We start from the raw sequence: 23,941 nt of genomic DNA, 5'->3' as shown, positions 1-23,941 counted from the left end.
AGCCTTGGAAGTAGGGGATGAGAAAGAAACACTCACAAGCCTTCTTTACACAAAGGGAATGAGGGATACATGTCAGCTCCCTAGCCCAGATACCCACAAGGTGTACTCACATCCTATTGGATGACCATGGAGGTGGACCAATGAGAATTAGGCTAGAATAAATCTAGTTTAATTAATTTAAAAACACTTAATAAAAGAACCAATAAAAATTAATCTCATTAGAAGACTATTGGATAGTCTCCCAAGGGGTCCAATGAGCATTCAACAGCCCAATGTCTTGCCTGATTCCTATTGGCCAGGAGACAAAGGGGTCCAATGAGAGTTTAGTAGCTTTAATTAGTTACCTAAATCTCTCACAAAAGGGGAAAGGGGGACACATGTTAGTAGGCTATCACTTATGCTCCATAAATCCTATTGGCTAAGCCTGGAGAGGTCCAATGGGGTGGTAGCATGGGCAAATAGCAAGAGGGGACGACCAAGAGAGAGAGAGGGGGCTGATTTTCTCAGGTCATAACTCCACACACACTCACACAATCTCATGTGTGAATCAAGAAGACTCTCTCTCTCCTTCTCAAGCTTTAGTGGAAAGCTTATCACCTACTCCAAGCTTGTGAGAAGGGAGGCCTACACCAACAACTCTTGGCTTTGTGATGCAAATCCAACCAAGAGCCAAGCTTCAATGCATGCTCATCTCCTCTACCATGCTAATTACTAAGCTATGCTATGCTAATATGAGTGATTATGTGAGGAGTTGTACATCTTTCTTGTAAGACTACTCCTTCTTCCTTTCAATCTACTCTCACACCCCACTAGCTCTCACCATCTTCGAAGGTGTATGAGGTCTTGGGTCTGAGACCGTGAGGGAATTGATATTGTGTTTTATAATTGTTTTTCTTAGTGCTTGAAGCTTCCATCTTCATTGCACTAGCTAGTATTGAAGGAACACAAAGAATTGTATTGTAAAATGTCTCTCTTGATGGGAGAAACCTATAATACAAATCCTTTTTGGAAGGGGGACCGGCTCCATGTAAATCCGGTCCTCAACTATTGTCAATAGCTTAATTTCTCTCTCTCTTGAAGTATTGTTAATGCTATCTAACTAGGTTTTATGCTTTTTGTTGCTCTCTCCACCCAAGCACTCTTGTTATGCTCATTAGGAAACTATTCTAATGAATGCTCACTATGTTCATGCTATTTTCCGCTACACACAAGTTACTAGGCCATTAAATGTTACACATGCTCTTCAAATTGGTCTTTGAGAGATGTAGAGAAAAATGGATTTGTATCCCTTCAAATTGACATTCATGGTCTAGAAGGAACAACTTCTGGGACATATTGTTTCCAAAAATGGGATCGACATGGCTGAAGACAAAGTTCAATGTGTCCAGTAAGCAAGAGCACCAACAAATGCATCTAAGTTGAGTTCATTCTTGGGGTATATCAACTTTTATACGAGATTCATTCATACGTTTGGAACCAAGGCTCTTTCATTATATGAACTGAACTAGAAGGGAGTGAAGTTCATATAGACCTTAAAATGTGAGGCTAGTTTTCAATGTCTAAAAGAGGTGATTAGCAGGAAGCCAATTCTTCATCTGCTAGATTTGGAAGCGATATTCCATGTGCATGTGGATACATATCATATGGCGATGGGGGAAATTTTGGCCCAACCTAATGGAAAAACAAACTACCCAGTCTACTTTGCAAGTTGTAGATTTGGTGTAGTTGAACAAGGGTACTCCACGATTGAGAGAGATACATTGGGAATGGTGTTTAGTGAAACTAAGTTTAGACACTATTTGTTAAGCAAGATATTCCACTTCTATGTAGATCATTAAGCATTTCTCTTTTTGATTATCAAGGTGGTGAGTCAGGGCCGGTTAATTAGATGGATGATGTTCCTCTTGCATCACCTTTGCCTTCTCTAGCTATTGTTGCATCACCTTTGCCTTCTCTAGCTATTGCTACATCACCTCGCCTTCTCCAACTATTGTGCATCCCGATACACCTACTTACTCTTGGTTTGCATCACCATCTTCATCGACACAAGGAAATTCCTGACGCCAAAAAGAAGCAAATAGATGATGTGGGTTAGGCCAGGGCATTCCAGTTTTAGTGTTGGAACAAAGAAAACAGCAGGATAGAAGACCAGATCAAGGAATGGTACAAGCAAATTGAATCTCTTTGGGTTGCATGGAAGAATGTGCTCAATGAAACTGAACAAAAACAACAATATTAGAGCAGACAGATGAGTTGATCAACTTTAAGGGCATGGTGACACAGTGGAGAAGCAAGATTAATGTATTAATAAAGTACACAAGTGAGTTACTCCGACGGTCTGTTGAAGCATCCAAGATCCCTGACAAAGAGCTTGCCAACAAAGCAGCCTCTGAACCTTAGTTAAAAGAAATGACAAATCTTATGTTTGTGTGGCATTTAATGGTCTAGTAACTTGTGTGTAGCGGAAAATAGCATGAAGATAGTGAGCATTTCATTAGAATAGATTCCTAATGAGAATAGCATGAACATAGTGAGCATTTCATTAGAATAGATTCCTAATGAGAATAACAAGAGTGCTTGGGTGGAGAGAGCAACAAAAACTATAACACCTAGTTCGATAGCATGAAAAATACTTCAAAAGAGAGAAATTAAGCAATTGACAGCAGCCGAGGACCGGATTTCCATGGAGCCGGTTCCGCCTCCAAAAGGCTTTGTATTATGGTTTCTTCCATCAAGAGAGACATTTTACAATAAAATTCTTTGTGTTCCTTCAATACTAGCTAGTGCAATGAAGGTGGAAACTTCAAGCACTAAGAAAAACACTTATGAAACACAGCATCAACTCCCTCACGGTCTCAGACCCAAGACCTCACACACCTTCGAAGATGGTGACAGCTAGCGGGGTATGAGAGTAGATTGAGAGGAAGAAGGATTAGTCTTACGAGAAAGATGTACATCTCCTCACATAATCACTCATATTAGCATAGCTTAGCTTAGTAATTAGCATGGTAGAGGAGATGAGCATGCATTGAATCTTGCCTCTTGGTTGTATTTGCATCACAAAGCCAAGAGATGTTGGTGTACGCCTCCCTTCTTACAAGCTTGGAGTAGGTGATAAGCTTTCCATTAAAGCTTGAGAAGGAGAGAGAGAGTCTTCTTGCTTCACACATGAGTTTGTGTGAGTGTGTGTGGATAATCCCTTGAGAAAATCAGCCCCCCCTCTCTCTTGGTCGACCCCTCTTGCTATTTGCTCATGCTGCAACCTTATTGGCCCTTTCTAGGCTTAGCCAATGAGTATTAAGAAGCATAAGTTATAGCCTTCTGACATGTCACCCCTTTTCCCCTTTTGTGAGAGCTTTAGGTAATTAATAAATGCAACTAAACTCTCATTGGACCCCTTTGCCTCTTGGCCAATAGGAATCACGCAAGCGATTGGGCTGTTGAATGCTCATTGGAGCCCTTGGGAGACTGTTTAATTAATAGTCTTCTAGAGATCTTAATTCCTATTGGTTCTTTTATTAAGTGTTTTTAAATCAATTAAACTAGATTTACTCTAGCCTAATTTTCCACCTCCATGGCCATCCAATAGGGATTGAGTACACCTTGTGGGCAACTAAACTCTCACGGACCCCTTTGCCTCTTGGCCAATAGGAATCAGGCAAGCGATGGGGATGTTGAATGCTCATTGGACCCCTTGGGAGACTGTTTAATAGTCTTCTAGAGGGCTTAATTCCTATTGGTTCTTTTATTAAGTGTTTTTAAATCAATTAAACTAGATTTACTCTAGCCTAATTTTCCCTCAATCCACCTTGTGGGCATCTGGGCTAGGGAGCTGACATGTGTCCCTCTTTCCCCTTGTGTGCAAAGGAAGCTTGTGAGTGTGTGTGTAAAATTCTCTCATCCCCTACTTCTTGGGCTCGCCCCCTCCTTTGTAGGGCTTGGGAAGACTTTTTACACACATACAAAGCATCAAAATTTCCTAAGCTTAACCATTGGACACAACCTTTGAATTTTGGACCTTAGCATTTTGGAAGTCTTATTGGGCTGAACCTTAGGATATTTTAAGCCCATTGTTGCACATTACTCTTTTATAGGTGGCCCCTCCTTTGAATCCCTATTTTCCCTCCTTTGGATCCCTAGCATGTCTGCCATCTTAACCAATATTCTAGATTTTTCTCCCCTAGCACTTCCCCATATTAAATGATCAGTTTAACATGAGAAAACAATTTAAGAGAATTAGATATTAATTATTATGAAATTACCTCTCTTGAAATCATTGTCGTTGGAAAGAGGTAAATGGGAAAACCACCAGCACACTCAGTGAATGCCTCTATATAGCCCAGTGATTTCACAGCACCCCTATCCCCTAGCAATCACACACCTAGACAACCTGTATGCAAACGACTACTTCTCGTGCATAGACTTGAACATCCCCGACTACACACCCAATCACCCAAAATGCAAGCACCCTCATCACAAAGAAAGCATCTCGGATGTCCTCAAGCACCTTGAGATCATTGGTCGACCAACCTCAAGCTTTCCTACTAGCTTTCATCCTCAAAGCAAATACCACAATCACATGCATATCGAACACACATTTTAGAATCCATGACAATAACCATGAGATGAGGCCGAAGATAAGGTCAATGCCGAGCCAAATAAGAGACCAAAAATAGGATTGGTATAAGGGAGAAACTCAGGTGCAACAACAGGTTTGATGCCGCACCGATCCTCGATCTCCTTACTCATGATTGATAAAAGAGAGAGAATTCGAGGGAGAAAATTTCCCCCTTGTTTTTCATGGCTGATAACCTTCCCTTTAGCATAGACTATCATTTCAAAATGCTCTCTCAAGAATACCCAAGGCTGAGACTTGTCGGTCCAGTACCTGCAACTTCTCCACCTTTCTCCTACGCCCTTTGAGGACACCCCTCAACTCCAGCGCTGGTTAGCCTTTAGCCTTTGAAGGCCTTCTCCTACTCTCAATGTCCCTTGGCAGTATTTAACTCATACTCTCTACAATCACCTCTCAACAGCAACCCCATCCTCCTTCTGCTTGTAGCCCTGCTCACAACCATGCACCTCTCGGCCCTCTTGAGTGGCACCACCTCTAGCGACCCCTTCCTCTCTCCTCTGCAACCGACTGGCGGTAGCCCTGATACAGCCGCCCTCCTGTCTGTAGCCGGCCCCCCTGTCCTGCCCACTCCTCCACGCCTCTGCTCTTCTGTGATGCTCACAATAACTCCCCCCAGGCCTTCTCACCTCAGTCCCGACTAGATTCCCCTCGGCTTTGCTAGCCCTGGAACCGGCCCCCGCTCTCGATGGCGGCCTCCATCCTGGCATGCCACCCCGTGGCTCTCACCTCCTCTGTAAAACTCCTCTCCCCCTGCAACTGATGGCGCTCTCCTGTATTCAACTGGCCCCCCCCCATGCAAGCCTCCAGATGGAACCACCTTCTATCCACTGCAACTCGAGACTGCTCCACTTCTGCAGAGCAGCTCGTTTTTTTTAGCATGCTATTTTAAGGAAATTTTTATGTTTCTTTGACTTATGGCTTGGACCACGTTCCCGCGAGCAAAGCAAGCCACGACTGAATAATCATGCTTGGCGCCGCACACCTCAACATGGGGCTTCAGACTCGTATCAAGGCCATCATGGCCGCAAATAAAGAGAAACCGCTCCCAAAGTCGATCCTCTGATGTCGAGATCTCCGCCTGCAGGATCTGTGACGACCGATACAACCGTCGACCACCTTATGCTCCCATAATTCCCCATTGGACAAGTGCCTTCTGGTATAAAAAAGCCTTTAGTTCAACAAAATGGAGCATTCATATTGCATACATAACATGCCACCTCCATGTGTTGATAACCTTTAAGCTCATTGGCCAGTAGAGCTCAAAATCCCCAACTTGACCTGTAACATGCTAAATTTGGCATACATATCCCGACTATGCTTGTTGTACCGTGCATCAAGTAGTTGCTCAAGAGTACCGCCATCAACCTGCTGATTTCCACACACCTGCTATTGGCTTTTCCCTAGGTCGACATTTTCTTGGTGTACCATCATTTCCCATCCCCTCGTTGAGCATTCATGCTCAACCATAGCATTATGTAGGTAAAATAGGTTTGTATAGAGAGAATGATATAAAATAGCTACATAGATTGGATAAGAAAAATGATATAATGGCTACCTAAATAGAATAGAAATAGAGAGAATAGCATCTACTGCATCATCCGCGATCAAATGGAAAGCTCGAGGCTCCCCCAAGCAAGTTGTAGAGTCCACCTGGATCAAAAACAAAACATTGGCCGTGGTTATCCACCTGTAAAGTATGCACATTGAGGCCCTTCTTTTCACTTGTAGTCCAATAGACACGCCATGACCCTTCCGGCTCTCCATAGCATGGAGCTTTGTCACCCTGCATCCATAATCCTTCCATCCAACCATAAGCATATTTTCAAACACTTGAAGCACCGGTACCACTTGCAGCTATCCTGTCATTTTCTAGAGAACCCTCCATAGTATAGTCTTCTTCAAAAAATCCTTGCAATTGACGCAAAGACACCTGTAAAGAAACCTCCCGTAACACATGTATCCATAGCATCAAATAAAATAGCAAAACCCTGCAATTTGCCTCCACCTGCTGCATAGCCAAGAAAACTTGATCCCTTTGCAAACCTGTATCCAAATCTTCTAAAATTGGCATCAAAACCAACTCTTCAGACTTAAGAGCACAACCTGCTAGAGCTTCAACCTGTTCTTCAAATACCTCATCACCTGCAAGGTTGGCGGAACCTTCCTCGTTGCATGGAACCTCTCCCTTATAGGCTGCACCTGTATTAGTTTCCATAGAGTCATTTTCCGGAGCTCGCTCTCCACGGCTACACACAAACTCTAAAACTTCAAAGTACCCCTCGACATGCCCACCAAGGCAAAGTTGCCCCACCCCCTGCATAGACAAATCAACTTGACCTACCACTGCTTCTATTCCTAGATCCTGCAAGTCACCTTAAAAAACCTGCTCCTCAATTAGGTCTGATGCACAATCAAACCATACCTCTTCCTCCAATAGGGACTCACCATCACACGACATTTGATAGGGTTGCTTGACTGGCAGATTCACACAAGGTGAAACACTATACTTCTCTTCGACCTTTAGCTGGCTGGCAGGCAACTCGCATACATTGTTCATCACTTCATCCACATGAAAAACATCATAGGTCTCATACCTGGAAGACCGGGATTCTGTATTCCACATGCTATCTATGTCCAAAGCACTGCTAGAACTTTGAGAGCTGTCAAACTCCTCTTTTGATCTTGCCGATTCTTGTACCACTGCTACCTTCCTCGTTGCTGGTTCTGGAACTGACACCTCTTCTTTATGATCTTCTATCACCTCGCTCTCTTGAGGAAGCAAACTGGGTGGCACCCTGAATATACCTCTCTGCACTTTTTGAGCCCTAGTTGGTACTTCTTCTACCGCTTCTACCCTGGCATCAGCTTCACGTGCTTTGATCAAATGCATATCAAGAAAATGAGCTTTTACCTTTTGATGCTCCTCAATCTGTTTGGGCTTAGGTCCACTGGCTACCGTGATTGCCGCCTGTATCAATCATGTCTCCATCTTCTTCTTCATCTTTCGACTCTTTGCTCTGGCGACTTGGATCTTCATAGTCCACCCTCTCACGAACATAGGGATGCAAGCAAGATAGAAACCTTTCCAGCTTAAAGTATCCCGCATTGGTTGCTTGGGTAGCAGCCGCAAAATCCCCCCAATAAGCTTCAAAATTATAAACCAAAGCATTGAAATTTTCACTTACTTCCTGCTGCAAGCCTTTAATCTTTGCATCTGCTTCCGAAGCCGACACCACCTTTTGATACCTTTGTAGAAAGTGCTCTCAAATCCGATCCAGTTCTGCTTGTGCACATCTTCTAAGCCATCGAACCAAACTTTTTCTTTACCTCGCAGCACCAATAAAGTCTGGAGCTTTGCTTCATCACCTGACATCTGCAATACTGTCAGCATAAATAGCTCAAAATCGGCAATCCAAACCTCTGCATCTTCATCTCCTTTGAACACTGGACCAAACTCCTGCTTCATCTTGATTCACGAACACTTGGTCAGAAAGCAATCAGTGGATCCTCAGTGGGGGCACCACAAGATGGAAAGGGGGAAATGGTGCACACTTAGTGAATGCCTCTCTATAGCCCAGTGATTTTACAGCACCCCTATCCCCTAGCAATCACACACCTAGACAACCTGTGTGCAAACGACTACTTCTCGTGCATAGACTTGAACATCCCTGACTACACAACCAATCACCCAAAATGCAAGCACCCTCATCACAAAGAAAGCATCTGCATGCCCTCAAGCACCTTGAGATCATTGGTCGACCAACCTCAAGATTTCCTACTAGCTTTCATCCTCAAAGAAAATACCACAATCATATATAGAACACACACATTTTAGAATCCATGACAATAACCATGAGATGAGGCCGAAGATAAGGTCAATGCCGAGCCAAATAAAAGACCAAAAATAGGATTGATATAAGGGAGAAACTCAGGTGCAACAACAGGTTTGACGCCTCACCAATCCTCGATCTCCTTACTCATGATTGATAAAAGAGAGAGAGAATTCGAGGGAGAAAATTTCCCCCTTGTTTTTCATGGCTGATAACCTTCCCTTTAGCATAGACTATCATTTCAAAATGATCTCTCAAGAATACCCAAGGCTTCCCTTATCTTTGTTCTTTAAGACTTGTCGGTCCAGTACCTGCAACTTCTCCACCTTTCTCCTACACGCTTTAGGGCCACCCCTCAACTCCAGTGCTGGTTAGCCTTTAGCCTTTGAAGGCCTTCCCCTACTGTGCAGCTCTCTCAATGTCCCTTGGCGGTATTTAACTCGTACTCTCTACAATCACCTCTCAACAGCAACCCATCCTCCTTTTGCTTGTAGCCCTGCTCACAACCATGCACCTCTCGGCCCTCTTGAGTGGCACCACCTCTGGCGACCCCTTCCTCTCTCCTCTACAACCGACTGGCGGTAGCCCTGATGCAGTCGCCCTCCTGTCTGTAGCTGGCCCCCCTGTCCTGCCCACTCCTCCACGCCTCTTCTCTTCTGTGATGCTCACAATAACTCCCCCCAGGCCTGCTCACCTCAGTCCCGACTTGATTCCCCTCGGCTTTTGCCAGCCCTGGAACCGGCCCCCACTCTCGATGGTGGCCTCTATCCTAGCATGCCACCCCATGGCTCTCACCTCCTCTGTAAAAATCCTCTCCCCCTGCAATTGATGGCGCTCTCCTGTATTCAACTGGCCGCCCCCCATGCAAGCCTCCAGATGGAACCACCTCTATCCACTGCAACTCGTGACTCCTCCACTTCTGCAGAGCAGCTTGTTTTTTTTAGCATGCTATTTTAAGGATTTTTTTTTTTTGACGTATGGCTTGGACCACGTTCCCGCGAGCAAAGCAATCCACGACCAAATAATCGTGCTTGGCTCCGCACACCTCAAAATGGGGCTTCAGACTCTTGTGTCAAGGCCATCATGGCCGCAAATAAAGAGAAACCGCTCCCAAAGTCGATCCTCTGATGTTGAGATCTCCGCCTGCAGGATCTGTGACGACCGATACGACCGTCGACCACCTTATGCTCCCATACTTCCCCATTGGACAAGTGCCTTCTAGTATAAAAAAGCCTTTAGTTCAGCAAAATGGAGCATTCATATTGCATACATAACATTCCATCCATGTGTTGATAACCTTTAAGCTCATTGGCCAGTAGAGCTCAAAATCCCCAACTTGACCTGCAACATGCTAAATTTGGCATACATATCCCGACCATGCTTGTTGTGTTGTGCATCAAGTAGCTGCTCAAGAGTACCACCATCAACCTGTTGATTTCCACACACCTGCTATTGGCTTTTCCCTGGGTCGACATTTTCTTGGTGTACCATCGTCCTCGACTATGGGGTAGAGAAGATAAAGCATATTCATTAGTCATTTTCCTAGCGGGTAGAGGATCCCTATGTTACCCTACGACATCGTTCCAAAATGGATGACTAGTCCATTTGGCGCTTGAGAGCCTAAGCTGTCGCAAGCATGTCTGCACATTAGTCCTATCAATCTTCCATATTAGAGTGACAAGCTCTACTTGGTGTTCAAGAGATGTCATCTCCACAAACTTGATCTAAGCATGCATACTACTTCATTTTTGTGCACAATAAAGAAAAAGAGAGTCTTATAAGACAAAAACTTTGTTCATTTTTAACATTTGTACATTTTCTTACTCTTGGGAAGCATTGTAAGCATTGACAAGGTTTAGGTTATCCTTTAAATGTATGCCTTGCTACCATTTAACATCTTCAAAATAATAATTCTTAAACTTAATAAGATATAGCCTCTTAGTCTTACCGCCTCTTAGTACCTTGTCTTCATGTCGGAGAATGGACTCGGGCTGCAGCACCTCTTCTTGGTCTTCGATAGTTGGTTCTTGGGGTGGCTCTCCTTTGTAAGGCTTTAGTAGGCTCACATGGAAAGCGTTGTGTATGAGCCAATGGCTGGGCAACTTGAGTTGATAGGCCATTTCATTGATTAGACTAAGAATCTGGAAGAGACCATAGTACCTTTTTGCTAACTGAGCATAGTACTTTTGGTGTCCCGTAGGATTCTTGCATGCCGTGTGCCTTAAGACCCAATCATTTTCTTTAAAGGCTTGGGCTCTTATGTGCTTGGCAGCAGCAGCCTTTTGCCTTTTCTATGAGATAGAGATAGCATCCTTAATCTTTTGGAAAGATTCTTGTAGGTCTCGGCTATACTCATCTGCAGTGAAGATCTTCCCCTGTACGTTAAGTACCAGGGGACTTTTTGATCTTCCCTCAGTTACCTCAAAAGGTGCTTTTCCCGTGGAAGTATGTACAGTATTATTGTAGGCATACTCCACTAAGGGTAAGTACTTCTCCCATTGGGATCTTTGATCTACTTCCGTTACATAGGCTTTTAGTAGATCGAGAATTTTTAGGTTAGCTACTTCACTTTGGCCATCCGTTTGCGGGTGATAGGCCAAAGAGAAGTTTAGCCTTGTTCCTAAATTCTCAAAGAGACCCTTCAAAAAATTAATGGTCATTCTAGGATCTCTATCCAACACTATGGACATTGGCAAGCCATGGTACTTGAAGATTTGTGAAATGAAGAGGGTTGCCATTTGATGGGCTTTGATAGTCTTTTTGACAGGTATAAAATGAGCTTGTTTACTGAACCTATCTACTATCGTCCATATTCCCGTATTCCCATGGATAGACTTAGGCGATCCAAAGATAAAATCCATGGATATGCTCTCCCATGGTGAATTAGGGATTGGCAAAGGTTGAAGCAATCCAGGTTGCTTCCCTCTATCAAACTTTGTCTTTTGGCATACCATACATTTAGAAACATACTCTTGTATGTTTACTTTCATGGTAGGCCAATAGAAATATGTTTCAATCCCCTTTAGGGTAGAGTGAATCCCTACATGCCCCCCATAAGGAGGAGCATGAGATTCATACCTTACTTTCTCACGGAGTGAGTTAGTAACGCATAGTCTATTGCCATATAGAAGATAACCATCTTGTAAAGTGAATGGTTCCTCTTTCTTCCCTAGTGCAAGGGCTGAAATCACATCTCTAAAATCGGGATCAATAGCATACTCATCTATCGTAGAAGATAGATCATTGTGAGTTGCTATGGAAACCGTATTCACTCTAGGCTGTCTTGAGAGTGCATCGGCTACTTGATTATGGTTGCCAGCAATGTGAGCAATATGAAAATGAAATTGCGAAAGGAAATTTGCCCACCTCATTTGTTTGTCGGAGAGCTTGGTCCGCGTCATGAAGTATTTAAGACTTTGGTGATCCGTTTGCAGAATGAAAGGAGTCCCCAATAAATAGTGCTTCCATGAGTCTGAGGCATGTAGAACTGTGAGGAGTTCCTTTTCATATATTCCTAGAGCTTGCTCAACAGGGTCGAGCCTTTGACTTTCATAAGCTATGGCATGCCCTTCTTGGAGAAAAACAGCTCCAAAGCAATCACCACAAGCATCACATTGGACCTCAAATGGCTTTGAGAGATCCGGTAGTGTAAGCACACGTTGAGAGATAAGCTTTTTGAAATCATTGTTCTCCTTGGCAGACCATGTGTACCTAACACTTTTCTTTGTTAGGTCATGTAATGATCTTTCTATTAGTGAGAACTTTTCTAAGAAGTGTCTACAGTATGCACACATACCTATAAAGCTTCTTAGTTCATGAAGATTCCTTGGTTTAGGCCATCCTTTTATTACCTCTAATTTTTATGGATCCATTTGGATGCCATCTTGAGAGATAATGTGATCTAAATACTAAATTTCTTGTAAGAAAAAATCACTTTTCTTTCGATTAACATAAAGTTTATTCTCTCTTAAAACTTGAAATATTACCTGGAGGTGTTGCTTGTGTTTGTCTAATGAATTAGAGTAGATAATGATATCATCAAAGAACACTCCAATAAAGGTTTCGTGAGGCCTAAATAGCTTCTCCATCAGCGGTTGAATGTGGATGGTGCATTGGTCAAGCAAAAAGGCATGACAATGTATTCGTAAAGATCAAATGTAGTGCAAAATGCGGTCTTTACAATGTCTTGATCAACTATCCTTATTTGATGATAGCCACTTTTTAGGTCAATCCTACTGAAGTAGGTGGACCCTTGTAGCTTATCAAATAGGTCTTCTACCCGTGGAACAAGAAACCTATTCTTGATAGTGATCCTATTTAGTGCTCTATAGTTGACACACATACAATATGTGTCGTCTTTCTTTTGCACTAATAGCACAGGAGAACAAAATGGAGATGAGCTAGGCCTAACCATGCCCTTCTCAACTAACTCATGCACTTCCCGCATAATCTCCTCTTGTTGAGCTTGAGAAACTCTTTAAGGAGGTTTATTAGGCGGTGAACTTCTTGGAAGAAGTTCAATGGCATGGTCATCATTGCCTCGTTTATGAGGTAGCTCACAAGGGATGTCGTCAATAAAGACATCTTCAAACCCCTTGAGAATTGGATAACTCTAATTCCTTGTGAGTGTATTTGTTTTCTTTTGTTAAAACATTAGGTTCATTTTGAGAATCTTTAACAAAAATCATGTACACGGAAATAGAGCTCTTTATTGACTTATTGAAATCTTGTGTATGTACAATGGGTGGTGTTATCTATTTGCTTGGCATCTATGTACATATCTTTTTCCCTGAACCTAAAGTAGATTCTCCTTTCAGGGAATTTAACATCGGCAGCCATGCGATCAAACCATGGTGCCCCTAGGATTACATCCTCATGCTTGAGAGGAGAGATAAAGAAGTCCTCTTTGTCCACATAGCTTTGGACATGGAGCCTCAATTTACCGATTAAGGGAGTGACTGAAGCTTCTTGCCCCTTGAAAGCACCGTCTACAAGTAGGACATCTCCCATCTCGTAAGCTTGTATGCCTACCTTGGTGGCCAACTCTATGGATGTGAAATTGTGAGTAGAACCAGGGTCAAAGAGAATAAAAGCATCATGTTCTCTTACCTTTCCCCAAGCATGGTATAGAGGACATCTTTTGTGGTGAGTTTCCTCCTCTTGAATTTTGACCAAGGTAGCTCTAGGAGGTTCATGGCGGGTGTTCTTTTGGGGACAAGCGCGGTACACTTGCCCTTGCTCACCGCACTTGAAACGGCGGTTATCCTTGAGATAACGCTCAAGCACTTCAAGAGAGAGTTTGTTTTTGCCTTTTTAAACTCCCTTCTCCTTAGCTTTGTTGGAATTGCCCTTAGGAGACTTTTGGACATTGTCCTTCCCTTTAGGCTCATTGGAACCCTTGTTTTTAGTGGGCTTAGAATTTCTCTTAGCCCCTGTTTGGAAATTGATACGAGAAGCCACCATAGAATGGTGTATAACAGCCGATACAGTGCGTGGCCTTTGGGATTTGACATACTCCGCCATTTCTTTAGTTAAGCCCGCACAAAATTATTGCTTTTGCTCTCCAAAATCCAACTTTTTGAAGACAGTGTCTTTGAGTTGTAAGTCCCAAAACTTGTCTACATATTTGTGAATGGATTTGTAGGGAGAGAGCTTCAAACTTCGCCATTCGGTGAGTACTTTGTCTTTGGCATCGATGGCCAACAACTGCTTTATAATGGAAGCTCTTAAAGCTTTCCATGTTCGTGGAGCTTCAATGTTGACCCGTAGGCTAGACCACCATTGCCTGGCGGACTTTTGAAAGTGCATAGCTACATGGTGTAGCTTAGAGGACTCCGTGAAACCCTCATCTCCAAACTCCGCATCAAACTGTTGGATAAAGGCAAATACTTTGTCCGTAGCACCAAAGGTGCCATCGTAGGTAAGGAAAGAGATGCTCTTCCCTCCCTCTTTGAACTTCTTGAGCTTGGATGACCTCTTCCACGTGGCATAGGATTTCCTATGGACTCTTCTTTTTGATGGTTCAAAAGTTGCACCATCACTTTCTTCAGAAGATGAAGAATTTGAGGAAGATGGAGAAGAGGGTGACCTCTTTCTCACCTTTTTTTTGCCTTGATCTTCTTTGTCTTCACCATCATTTTCATAAGAGAAAGAGGACGAAGAAGATGGAGAAGAGGGTGTCCTCTTTCTCGCCTTTTTCTTATCTTGCTTTTTGTCATCCCTCTTTGAATTATGGTGTGGAGAAGCATGCGATGGTCTTCTCCGTTTTGGAGGTAATGGAGAGCGTTTAGCCCGCCGTCTTCATGGAGCCATCTCTATCGAGGTGGCAGGAGACTCATTTCTTTCTCGTTCCTTTGGTGGAGGCTCTTGAATTCTCCTTTGGGAAGGAAATGCATCATGAAGAAGCAATTTTTTGAGCCCTTCGTATGGATCCTCTTCTTCTTCCCGAATCGAAGAGAGGCCTCTTTTGGAAGTTCCACAAGGAAGATTCCTAGGTACTCTCGCGTCATGGTGGGGAGCTTGGAGAATCCCATGAGCACGAAGTTGCCGTTGCACTTCATTTTGGAGGGATGGATTGCACATGGCTTGTTGAAGCCTAGAAACAAGATAGTTGTCAAGCATAGGGGCATCATTAGTAGCCTGCTCATTAGAAAAATCAAAGTTATCAACATTAATTTCACTCTCTTTACTATTGTCAGCCATTCTAGCAACTTTTAGGTGTACTTTGGCACTTCAAGCCCTAGTTGCTACTCCTCTTTACCCCTTTAGAAAAAGAAATCAAGCTAATGTACCCATGGCTCGAATACCTTTAATTGCAAGGAATAGAAGAGAGGGTCGTTCAACACCAAAACAGCACCGGCACCTGCCAAACTTCTAATAGCTCAATAGTGGTTAAGCCGTAGGCAAACCCCGTAGGACTCCACTATTAAGACTATAGCTCTCGACGTGATGCCCTGTTATCTGCACAAAGGCAGGCGCACTGCAAGGCTGAAAAATCCCTATTCTACTTACTCACATGCAATTAATAATACCAACCATTTATAGCTAGCTTGAGGACCTCCCTTCTTGAGCAAGAAAAGAGAAACCTTGTGCTCTGATACCAATGTGACATTTAATGATCTAGTAACTTGTGTGTAGCGGAAAATAGCATGAATATAGTGAGCATTTCATTAGAATAGATTCCTAATGAGAATAACAAGAGGCGGCTTGGGTGGAGAGAGCAACAAAAAGTATAACACCTAGTTAGATAGCATGAACAATACTTCAAAACAGAGAAAAATTAAGCAATTGACAACAGTTGAGGACCAGATTTGCATCGAGCCCCCCCCCCCCTCCAAAAGGCTTTCTATTATGGTTTCTCCCATCAAGAGAGACATTTTACAATACAATTCTTTGTGTTCCTTCAATACTAGATAGTGCAATGAAGATGGAAACTTTAAGCACTAAGAAAAACACTTATCAAACACAACATCAATTCCCTCACGGTCTCAGACCCAAGACCTCACACACCCTCGAAGATGGTGAGAGCTAGCGGGGTATGAGAGTAGATTGAGAGGAAGGAGTAGTCTTACGAGAAAGATGTACATCTCCTCACATAATCACTCATATTAGCATAGCTTAGCTTAGGAATTAGCATGGTAAAGGAGATGAGCATGCATTGATGCTTGGCTCTTGGTTGGATTTGCATCACAAAGCCAAGAGTTGTTGGTGTAGGCCTCCCTTCTCACAAGCTTGGAGTAGGTGATAAGCTTTCCATTAAAGCTTGAGAACGAGAGAGGGAGTCTTCTTGCTTCACACATGAGTTTGTGTGAGTGTGTGTGGATAACGCCATGAGAAAATCAGCCCCCTCTCTCTCTTGGTCGACCCCTCTTGCTATTTGCTCATGCTGCAACCCTATTGGCCCTTTCCAAGCTTAGCCAATGAGTATTAAGAAGGATAAGTCATAGCCTTCTGACATGTGTCCCCCTTTCCCCTTTTGTAAGAGCTTTAGGTAATTAATAAATGCAACTAAACTCTCATTGGACCCCTTTGCCTCCTGGCCAATAGGAATCAGGCAAGACATTGGGCTGCTAAATGCTCATTGGACCCCTTGGGAGACTGTCCAATAGTCTTCTAGATAGCTTAATTCCTATTGGTTCTTTTATTAAGTGTTTTTAAATTAATTAAACTAGATTTACTCTAGCCTAATTCTCATTTGTCCACCTCCATGGCCATCCAATAGGGATTGAGTACACCTTGTGGGCATCTGGGCTAGGGAGCTGACATGTGTCCCTCTTTCCCCTTGTGTGTAAAGGAAGCTTGTGAGTGTGTTTGTGTAATTCTCTCTCATCCCCTACTTCTTGGGCTCGCCCCCTCCTTTGTAGGACTTGGGAAGACTTTTTTACACACATACAAAGCATCCTAAGCTTAACCATTGGACACAACCTTTGAATTTTGGAACCTTAGCATTTTGGAAGTCTTAATGGGTTGAACCTTAGGGTCTTTTAAGCCCATTGTTGCACATTACTCTTTTGCAGATGGCCCCTCCTTTGGATCCCTACTGTGGCCGGTCTACTAGCTTAACCAATATTCTAGCTTTTTCTTCCCTGGCACTTCCCCATATTAAATGATCAGTTTAACATGAGAAAATTATTTAAGAGAATTAGATATTAGTTATTATGACAGTTTGAGTCTTGAATCAAGGCTAAACAACCAGATTGAGCTAGTTGGATTCTCATTGCATTGATTTGACATACGTTGGCTACAGCTAGACTCACCAGAGGAAAGAAAACTCTTTATGATGCTGATACAAAGACTTAGAACGCCTTGGCACCATACGAAGTCGAGATGACGACTGACAGCAAGGAGAAGCTGGAGAGGGAGGCCATCTACATGCTCATCCATAAGGAGAATACTGGCTCCATTGCTCAAGGAACGAGTCAGCGTGGGACACCCCTCCCCAAAATATGCAGTAGACAACGCTAAAGAAGGTTCCAGATAAGCGGAAGCAAAAGCATTTTAGAGAAGCCTGGGATCCCTCGCAGAAGAGCGACCTGGAAGGAAATTGGGTGGATTGAGAGTGCTCAACTCATATTGGATTAATTAGATTCCACCTATAAGTATTATTGAAATTATCCTTGTGGATTCACCTAACATTAGATGTATATTTGGAATTTTGGAAATATGCCAAAAGTCCAAGAAAGGGGAGGAGAAATGTAGACGGTGGGAGTGGGGTCTTTATCAGGTGCTTGTACACAGTCAAATTGCATAATCGGATCTAGTATTTACCGAGTGTAATTATCGTGGTAGCTATAACATTGTACAGTCAGTCAGAGTCCACTCCGAGTACCTATAAATAGGACTTGCTACTTCATTTTGGGGGTGTGTCACTATGTAGGCTACAACGAGTCTATGTTATCATTGGATGTTTCTCCTACTATCATGTAGCTCTATCAACAACACTTGATGGCAATTGTAATTTTTTTCATTATATGAATATACCAACTCCAGTTCTTATGTCCAATGTCTGGCTTTGTACTTTCATTTCAGCCTATATTTGATTTTTTCATTTGTCTAAAGTCAACTGATTCTCCATTTGCTATGATATCTAACTCTAAATCTCAACGTGAAATAGTTGTAAGAAGTGACCAGCTCACTCCAATGAGCTTGTATTTTTTATCTGTTTTTTAGGCGACATCCTCTTTCCCTTTGTTTGAGGCAACATCACATTTTGACCTTTTCCTTTATAATTTATTGAAGCACTTTCAAAAAATAATCCTTTGCATGAACCATGTGGATGATTGCAGACATTACTCTACTTACAAGCTGGATAACTCATTCAACATATAATAAGAGAATCCAGATATTGATCTCCATATGTATCCCTCTATGCAGTAGTGGCCTTTTTTGGTTGCTAATGCATTTCTCTATTTTTAGGGAATGACATTTGTTCCAATGCGACTAGCATTGGGTTCAAGTGTACTTGGGGGAGGAGTCCCCTTTAAGAAGATGATAGGAAAGCGAGGTAAGGCTGGATGATCTTGTGAAGTCCCTGTGGGGCTGAAGTCATAAGACACATGCTCACATGAAAAACTTCTTGTTGGGAGGTTGTCACACGAGGCATAGCTATTTATTACTTTTTAAATAATTGTGCATGTGTCGTGGTCACGTGACGAAATTAAGGTTGCATAGTAGAACTATGCTTAGGTTTTTGTAAATATATCGATAATTGCAACAGAGCCAACGTGAAGCATTAATGTTACTCTAGACTTTGGAAGCTTTTGACATGAAGGTGCTACTAGCAACACCGTGGCCTTCTGAAAGTGGGCATCGCCATCATCTGTCAGGCACATAGGCAGGTCTCATCACGCATGCTCGTTCCCCTCTCTACATGCTACATTGGCTATAGAAGACCTCCAAGTGAAGTAACAATCCTGTTCGTAACCGCAACAACAGGCTCAATTTTGTCTTCAATAAAGACATGGGCTTAGTTATGCATAGTTTTCAGCTGCGGACAACTATGCTCGCACGACCACTGCCTTATTGGTGTGAACAGTGGCCACATCTTCTACAAGCGCTAGCAAGGAGGGAAGGTGGGGTTCATGGAACGTGTGTTTGGAAAGCACGGGAGAAACGCCCTAGAAGGCCACGGGAAAGAGAGCCAAAGGAAAAGTGGGACTGAGGGCTTGGTGTGGGGCCGGGAAGACGGCAAAAACAGCAGCTGTGGACCTGCCGGGATTCGAAGCAGGGGGAAGAATGATCCAAGCAGTGAGCACTGACGGGAATCTCATCGCCTCTGCTACTCACAGATACTCCCCACTTTTCAAAGCTCCAGTGAGTCCGACTGACTGTGCCTGCTCCAGAAAGGGCATGACGCCAGCCCGCCCGTCACAAAAGCCTCAAAAAGGGCAAAAGGGCCTCGCTGCATGTCTGGGCCCCAGCCGGCCCAAGAAAACCTTGAGCAGGTGCACAATGCACTTTTGCTTTTTTGTTTCTGTGGGCAATTATGAGAGGCGGCCCACGTGGTGTGAATCCTGTGCGCGCTGCGGCGCTGTTGTTGTGTGGCCTGTCGTTTGAAACAAGCAGAGGGCCAACCCAAGTTACCCAACCCACAGAATACCCACCCAACGGCCGCCGCCCAACACGGAGAACCCCATTCGTGTCCCGGCGATACCCACTCTCAGGGTTCCCTTGCCTCTCAGGCTCGGCACCGTACCTCCAGGCTCGGAGCTCCCCCCTTTCCCACGCCTGTTAGGAATGCTGCCAATTGTCAAATTTAAAACCCGTCTCTCTCTTCTTCTTCTTCTTCTTCTACAAAGTGTGAAGGCCCTGGGCATTGGGAAATAGTACCCTTCCGTATGGAAGGGCACAATTTCATTTTGTCCCCCTTTTTTTTTTTTGCAAAACTCACAAAAGTGACTAAGATTAATTAGATTAAACAGAACAAAAAATTACAAACAACACCCTTCTCATCCACCCGAGCCAAGGCACCACAAACCACCATAACCATCATATTCCATAGATACAAAAGGATAACCGCCCGAACATGGGAGGCAGACCGACTAAAAGGAAGCCAAGACAGCTAACTCTAGGAGAAACGCCAAAGACCCAAAGTAGCTACAACAGCAACAAGGACAGTAGCTAGGTTCATGTTTTAGGTGTTAATAATTAAGGTGCTTGACATGCTTGATAGCTAAGGTCATTGGCCAAGCTGGCCCTATGCTTGAGGTGTCCAAGTCCAAGTCAAAGTTGATCCCTAAAGAGGGGGCGAGACTACAAGCTAGGGATATGAGAGAGAGAGAGAGAGAGAGAGAGAGAGAGAGAGAGCCCATGCTCGTAGTAGGCCTATGCATGCTGACTAAGGTGCTTGAGAAGCTTCCCCATGCTTGGAAGGTAAGGGCTTGAGGAGCTAAAGTCAAAAGGGAGCCCTACATATAAGGGGGCCAGCCCCAAAGCTATGGACATGATTGACTTGACCTTCCACTCACCCAAAGGGCACTCCTTCATCAAGGGACACAAGGATACATGTTAGCTTCTCCCTATGCTTAACCACATGGTGTGCTTGAATCCTATTGGCTAAGCTGAAGAGGAGTCCAATGAGCATTTAGATTAATTAATCAAATATCTAGATATTATCAAGCCCTCTCTCTCAAGGGGGTAAGGAGGACACTTGTCCAAATGATGCCCTTGTTGCTTAATATGCACTAAGCATGTGTTTGGCTAGGCTTGCAAGGCCCAATCAAATTCAATCATGAGCTAAAAAGAGGGGTCAACCAAGGCAATTTGGGGGTGTGCTTCGGGGTATACTCTCTCACACACACTCACATGCTCTCATTCTCACTTTGTGAAAGTGCAAGAACTCCATCTCCTTCTCCAAGCTTGAGAAGTTGAGAGCCTACACCAACACTCTTGGCTATGGAATGCAAATCCAACCAAGAGCCATGCTTAAATGCTATGCTTATCATCTTCTTCATCTTTATTACTATGCTATGCTAAGCTCTATGAGCCTCATAAGAATATTTCTACTTCCTCTTCTCTACCCTCATTCCTTGCTAGCTCTCTCCACCTTTGAAGGTGTTTGAGGTCTTGGGATTCAGGCCGGGGACAAGTGTTACGAGACTGGGCACCCTCCTGTTGTAGTGGTTAGCTGCAATTGGGATAGCAGGCGTAATCGTTAATTATGTGATGTCTATTTTATTTTTCTAATTGAGTTGATGACGATGATTTTGTAGAGTGGAATGTAGGGAGTTGACCAAGAGGCGCAGGCAATAACTCTCGGCCGTTTTATACTCGCACAGTATTTTAGATTTTCATTTCAATAAGCCACTATGGCTCTGTAAATAATTGTAGTGGAAACTTTCCCATATGAGGCATGCAAGAACTAATGAGCTTCACTCATTTACAAAAGTGAAGTGGTTGTAAAAGAGGGCCTCAAATTTTGGCAAGTTAAACTCACAAATAATATATTAAATAACAACTCCACAAGAATAGGTGCAGTGGAGTTTTGGGATTAGATTTAGGCCTTTTTCTTGCAAATTCTCTTCTCTACACTCTTATGCTATGCTTAATTTGTTGTGTACTCTCTAATCAAGTCTCTATCTCTTACACACTCTTACAATCTTGTCTATGTCAATTCCATGTTGTGTACTCTTTAATCAAGTCTCTATCTCTTACATTTCTCTTACACACTCTTACACTCTTGTCTATGTCAATTCCATGCTCTGTGTGTGTGATAGTCTAGGTGTGTGTGTATGTGCTTGGAAATTGGAGAAAGAGGTTGACAGGTTGATGGTGATGTTTGTGAACATGTGTATTCATGTTTTAAGCAACCGGTCTCCCCTCTTTGTCTCTAACAGTGGTATCAGAGCCTCGGGTTCGAGAAAATCGGCAATCAAATTTTCAAAAGTTCGAAGAGAAATTTTCAAAGCGGACCACGATGAATCTGCCAAATGACGCAAATCAGTGGATAACCAATCCATTAATCGTGCTCAACAAAGATCAAGAGTCGGTAAGACGAGTTTTAAATTTCAATGAAGGGATTAACTCTTGCGGATGGTGAAGCTAAGAGATCAAGAGTCAAAACAAGAGTCGAATCCGACATCGAAAACTCAGAAGGATATTTGGACGGCCAAAACCCGGCATAGACTAAAGAGTATCAAGAAGGAGATTAAAAGAAAAAAAAACGGCTTGCGGGATCCTTCGAAGTTGATAGGAGGAATCGAAGCCGTCGACAATCCACCAACTATGATTCTATAACCGAAGTTTGAGTTTCGAGGGATAAAAGAAATTATTTTTTTGGAGGTTGCCGCACTGACAGTCGCGGGATACACCCTTGCATGCAAGAGAACTACACCACCGACCCTGCTCAAATCCAGCAAGGCCAGCATGGAAAGGAGCTCCCTAGCATCCTGAGTCTTTTCTTCTCCTTGCTCATGGCCCTGCTCGCGCTGTCAGCCAGTTCCTGCACACTGTCGACCTCACAAGCCAAGGTGTTTACACACTTTATATATATATGAATGTCCTTAGCTTTCTTAAGTCACTGCAAAATCAAACAACATTGGCACCGTAATTGCATTCTCATATAGAATTAAAAAGCATATGCAGTTGTAGGCAAACAATTTGATTGGTAAGAGAATTTTAAACCATTTGTCAGCAATAAAGATTAAATTTCAATATAATCAAATGCATAAACAGATGTAAAGGTAAAAAATTAAACAAGTATGGGGTCGCTAATTTAACGGTCGAAAGGCACTAGAGATCGACTATTAATACCATGGGTAAGCTTCTTAATTTTCTCTGGTCAATTAAGTTGTTTAATCGCGAGAGCCAAGTATTTCATGTTCGAGGGCTGACTAGAGGCTATACCTAGAAGACCTTGTAGTTAAGCTACGATAAAAGGAATTTCTCATGAAATCATCGCCTGACTGATTACCTTTTCTTTGACCCCCCAAAGTCTTTTCACATTTTTTCAATTTGATGTGTGCGCTTATTTTGTATGCCTTGGGTTTTTTGTTTTTCAAGGAAAAGCGCCCACACTGGGAACCTCTAGGGCTCTAGTACCATAGGCGATACATGTGAGTGGAGTACCAAATCAAGCTGAGGTTTCTCTTCCAGCTTAAGATTTTACATTGTGGCACTTTGATTTTTTGTTTGTTCGTTTTCAGCATTTTAATTTTGTAACTTTGGGGGGTCATATAACATGGTTACCCTCCCCATGCTCATCACACTAGTAAACTCCCTTAATAATATTTAAGCTAAAGGTCAATAGGGACTAAGCCCACTAGAAAGCCCTAGTACATTTCACACAATGCTGCCTAAATCGGATTAAGAACCTAAGTAACCATTGATTATTAGGAAGGCATTCCCCATGGTATTAAGAGAAGATCTCTAACAACTAGCTTGGTCAAACTAGCTTAGTCGGACTGCTTAATTTTTAAACCTAGACAAGTGATTATGACAAAAAATTACATTGAATTAAATGGTTGATACTAAGCAAATGCAATGAATATTATGCTACCAATCACAATAAAAGCAGACAAACATGGATGCAAAAAGATAAGGGGCAATGTTAATGGATAAGAAACACTTGTTTGTGTTGATGGTCGTGCTTGATTTGAAGTGTGAACGAGCGAAAGATGCCATGAAGGTCCAAATCCTAACCACAACAACACGTTCCTGTACACACTAGGAAACACAAAGGATACCTCTAGGAGGCACATCAGTGGGAAAAAAGAACTTTGCTAATCACTCAGCTCTAAAACAGAAACACTCCTATCGTACTAATTCTACCTACCCTCCATCACTCGAGTAATGAGGATCAAAGGTGTTTTATGGCATAGGTTTCTGTTTCAGTGTACCGGATGTGCATGTGTAGGTCTGGGTCAGTGTTTTCACTTTTATTGTGCACTCGTTTGCTAATTGCTCTTTCTCTTTATTATTTTTATTTTTTGTGAGTATAAGGCTATATACATACATTCCCTAAGATTGGGCTTGAGAG

The 23,941-nt window shown here is 43.0% G+C and overlaps 2 protein-coding genes and 1 pseudogene across 2 annotated transcripts; all 3 read right to left on the bottom strand.

Moving 5' to 3' along the window:
- Window positions 1-6,458: 6,458 nt before the first annotated feature.
- Window positions 6,459-6,963, bottom strand: LOC147441458 (uncharacterized). Its single transcript, XM_086483097.1, has one exon. It carries the CDS (start codon window positions 6,954-6,956, stop codon window positions 6,459-6,461), a length of 498 nt encoding a protein of 165 aa, XP_086339223.1. The 5' UTR covers window positions 6,957-6,963.
- A 47-nt stretch (window positions 6,964-7,010) lies between these two features.
- LOC147441457 (uncharacterized) lies at window positions 7,011-7,526 on the bottom strand. Its single transcript, XM_086483098.1, has one exon. It carries the CDS (start codon window positions 7,524-7,526, stop codon window positions 7,011-7,013), a length of 516 nt encoding a protein of 171 aa, XP_086339224.1.
- A 1,785-nt stretch (window positions 7,527-9,311) lies between these two features.
- On the bottom strand, window positions 9,312-15,168 carry LOC147441456 (uncharacterized; annotated as a pseudogene).
- Between the last annotated feature and the right edge of the window lie 8,773 nt (window positions 15,169-23,941).

This window comes from Adiantum capillus-veneris, chromosome 15 (assembly GCF_014529385.1).
Source record: "Adiantum capillus-veneris isolate H3 chromosome 15, ASM1452938v2, whole genome shotgun sequence".
In the NCBI taxonomy this organism is placed as follows: Eukaryota; Viridiplantae; Streptophyta; class Polypodiopsida; order Polypodiales; family Pteridaceae; genus Adiantum; species Adiantum capillus-veneris.
Note: the sequence above shows the minus strand (reverse complement) of the source record. Positions and strands in the feature narration are given on the sequence as shown.

Excerpts from the sequence above, each read along its gene's own strand:
- LOC147441458 (XM_086483097.1), bottom strand. The coding sequence starts at position 6,956 with ATGCAGGGGGTGGGGCAACTTTGCCTTGGTGGGCATGTCGAGGGGTAC.
- LOC147441457 (XM_086483098.1), bottom strand. The coding sequence starts at position 7,526 with ATGCATTTGATCAAAGCACGTGAAGCTGATGCCAGGGTAGAAGCGGTA.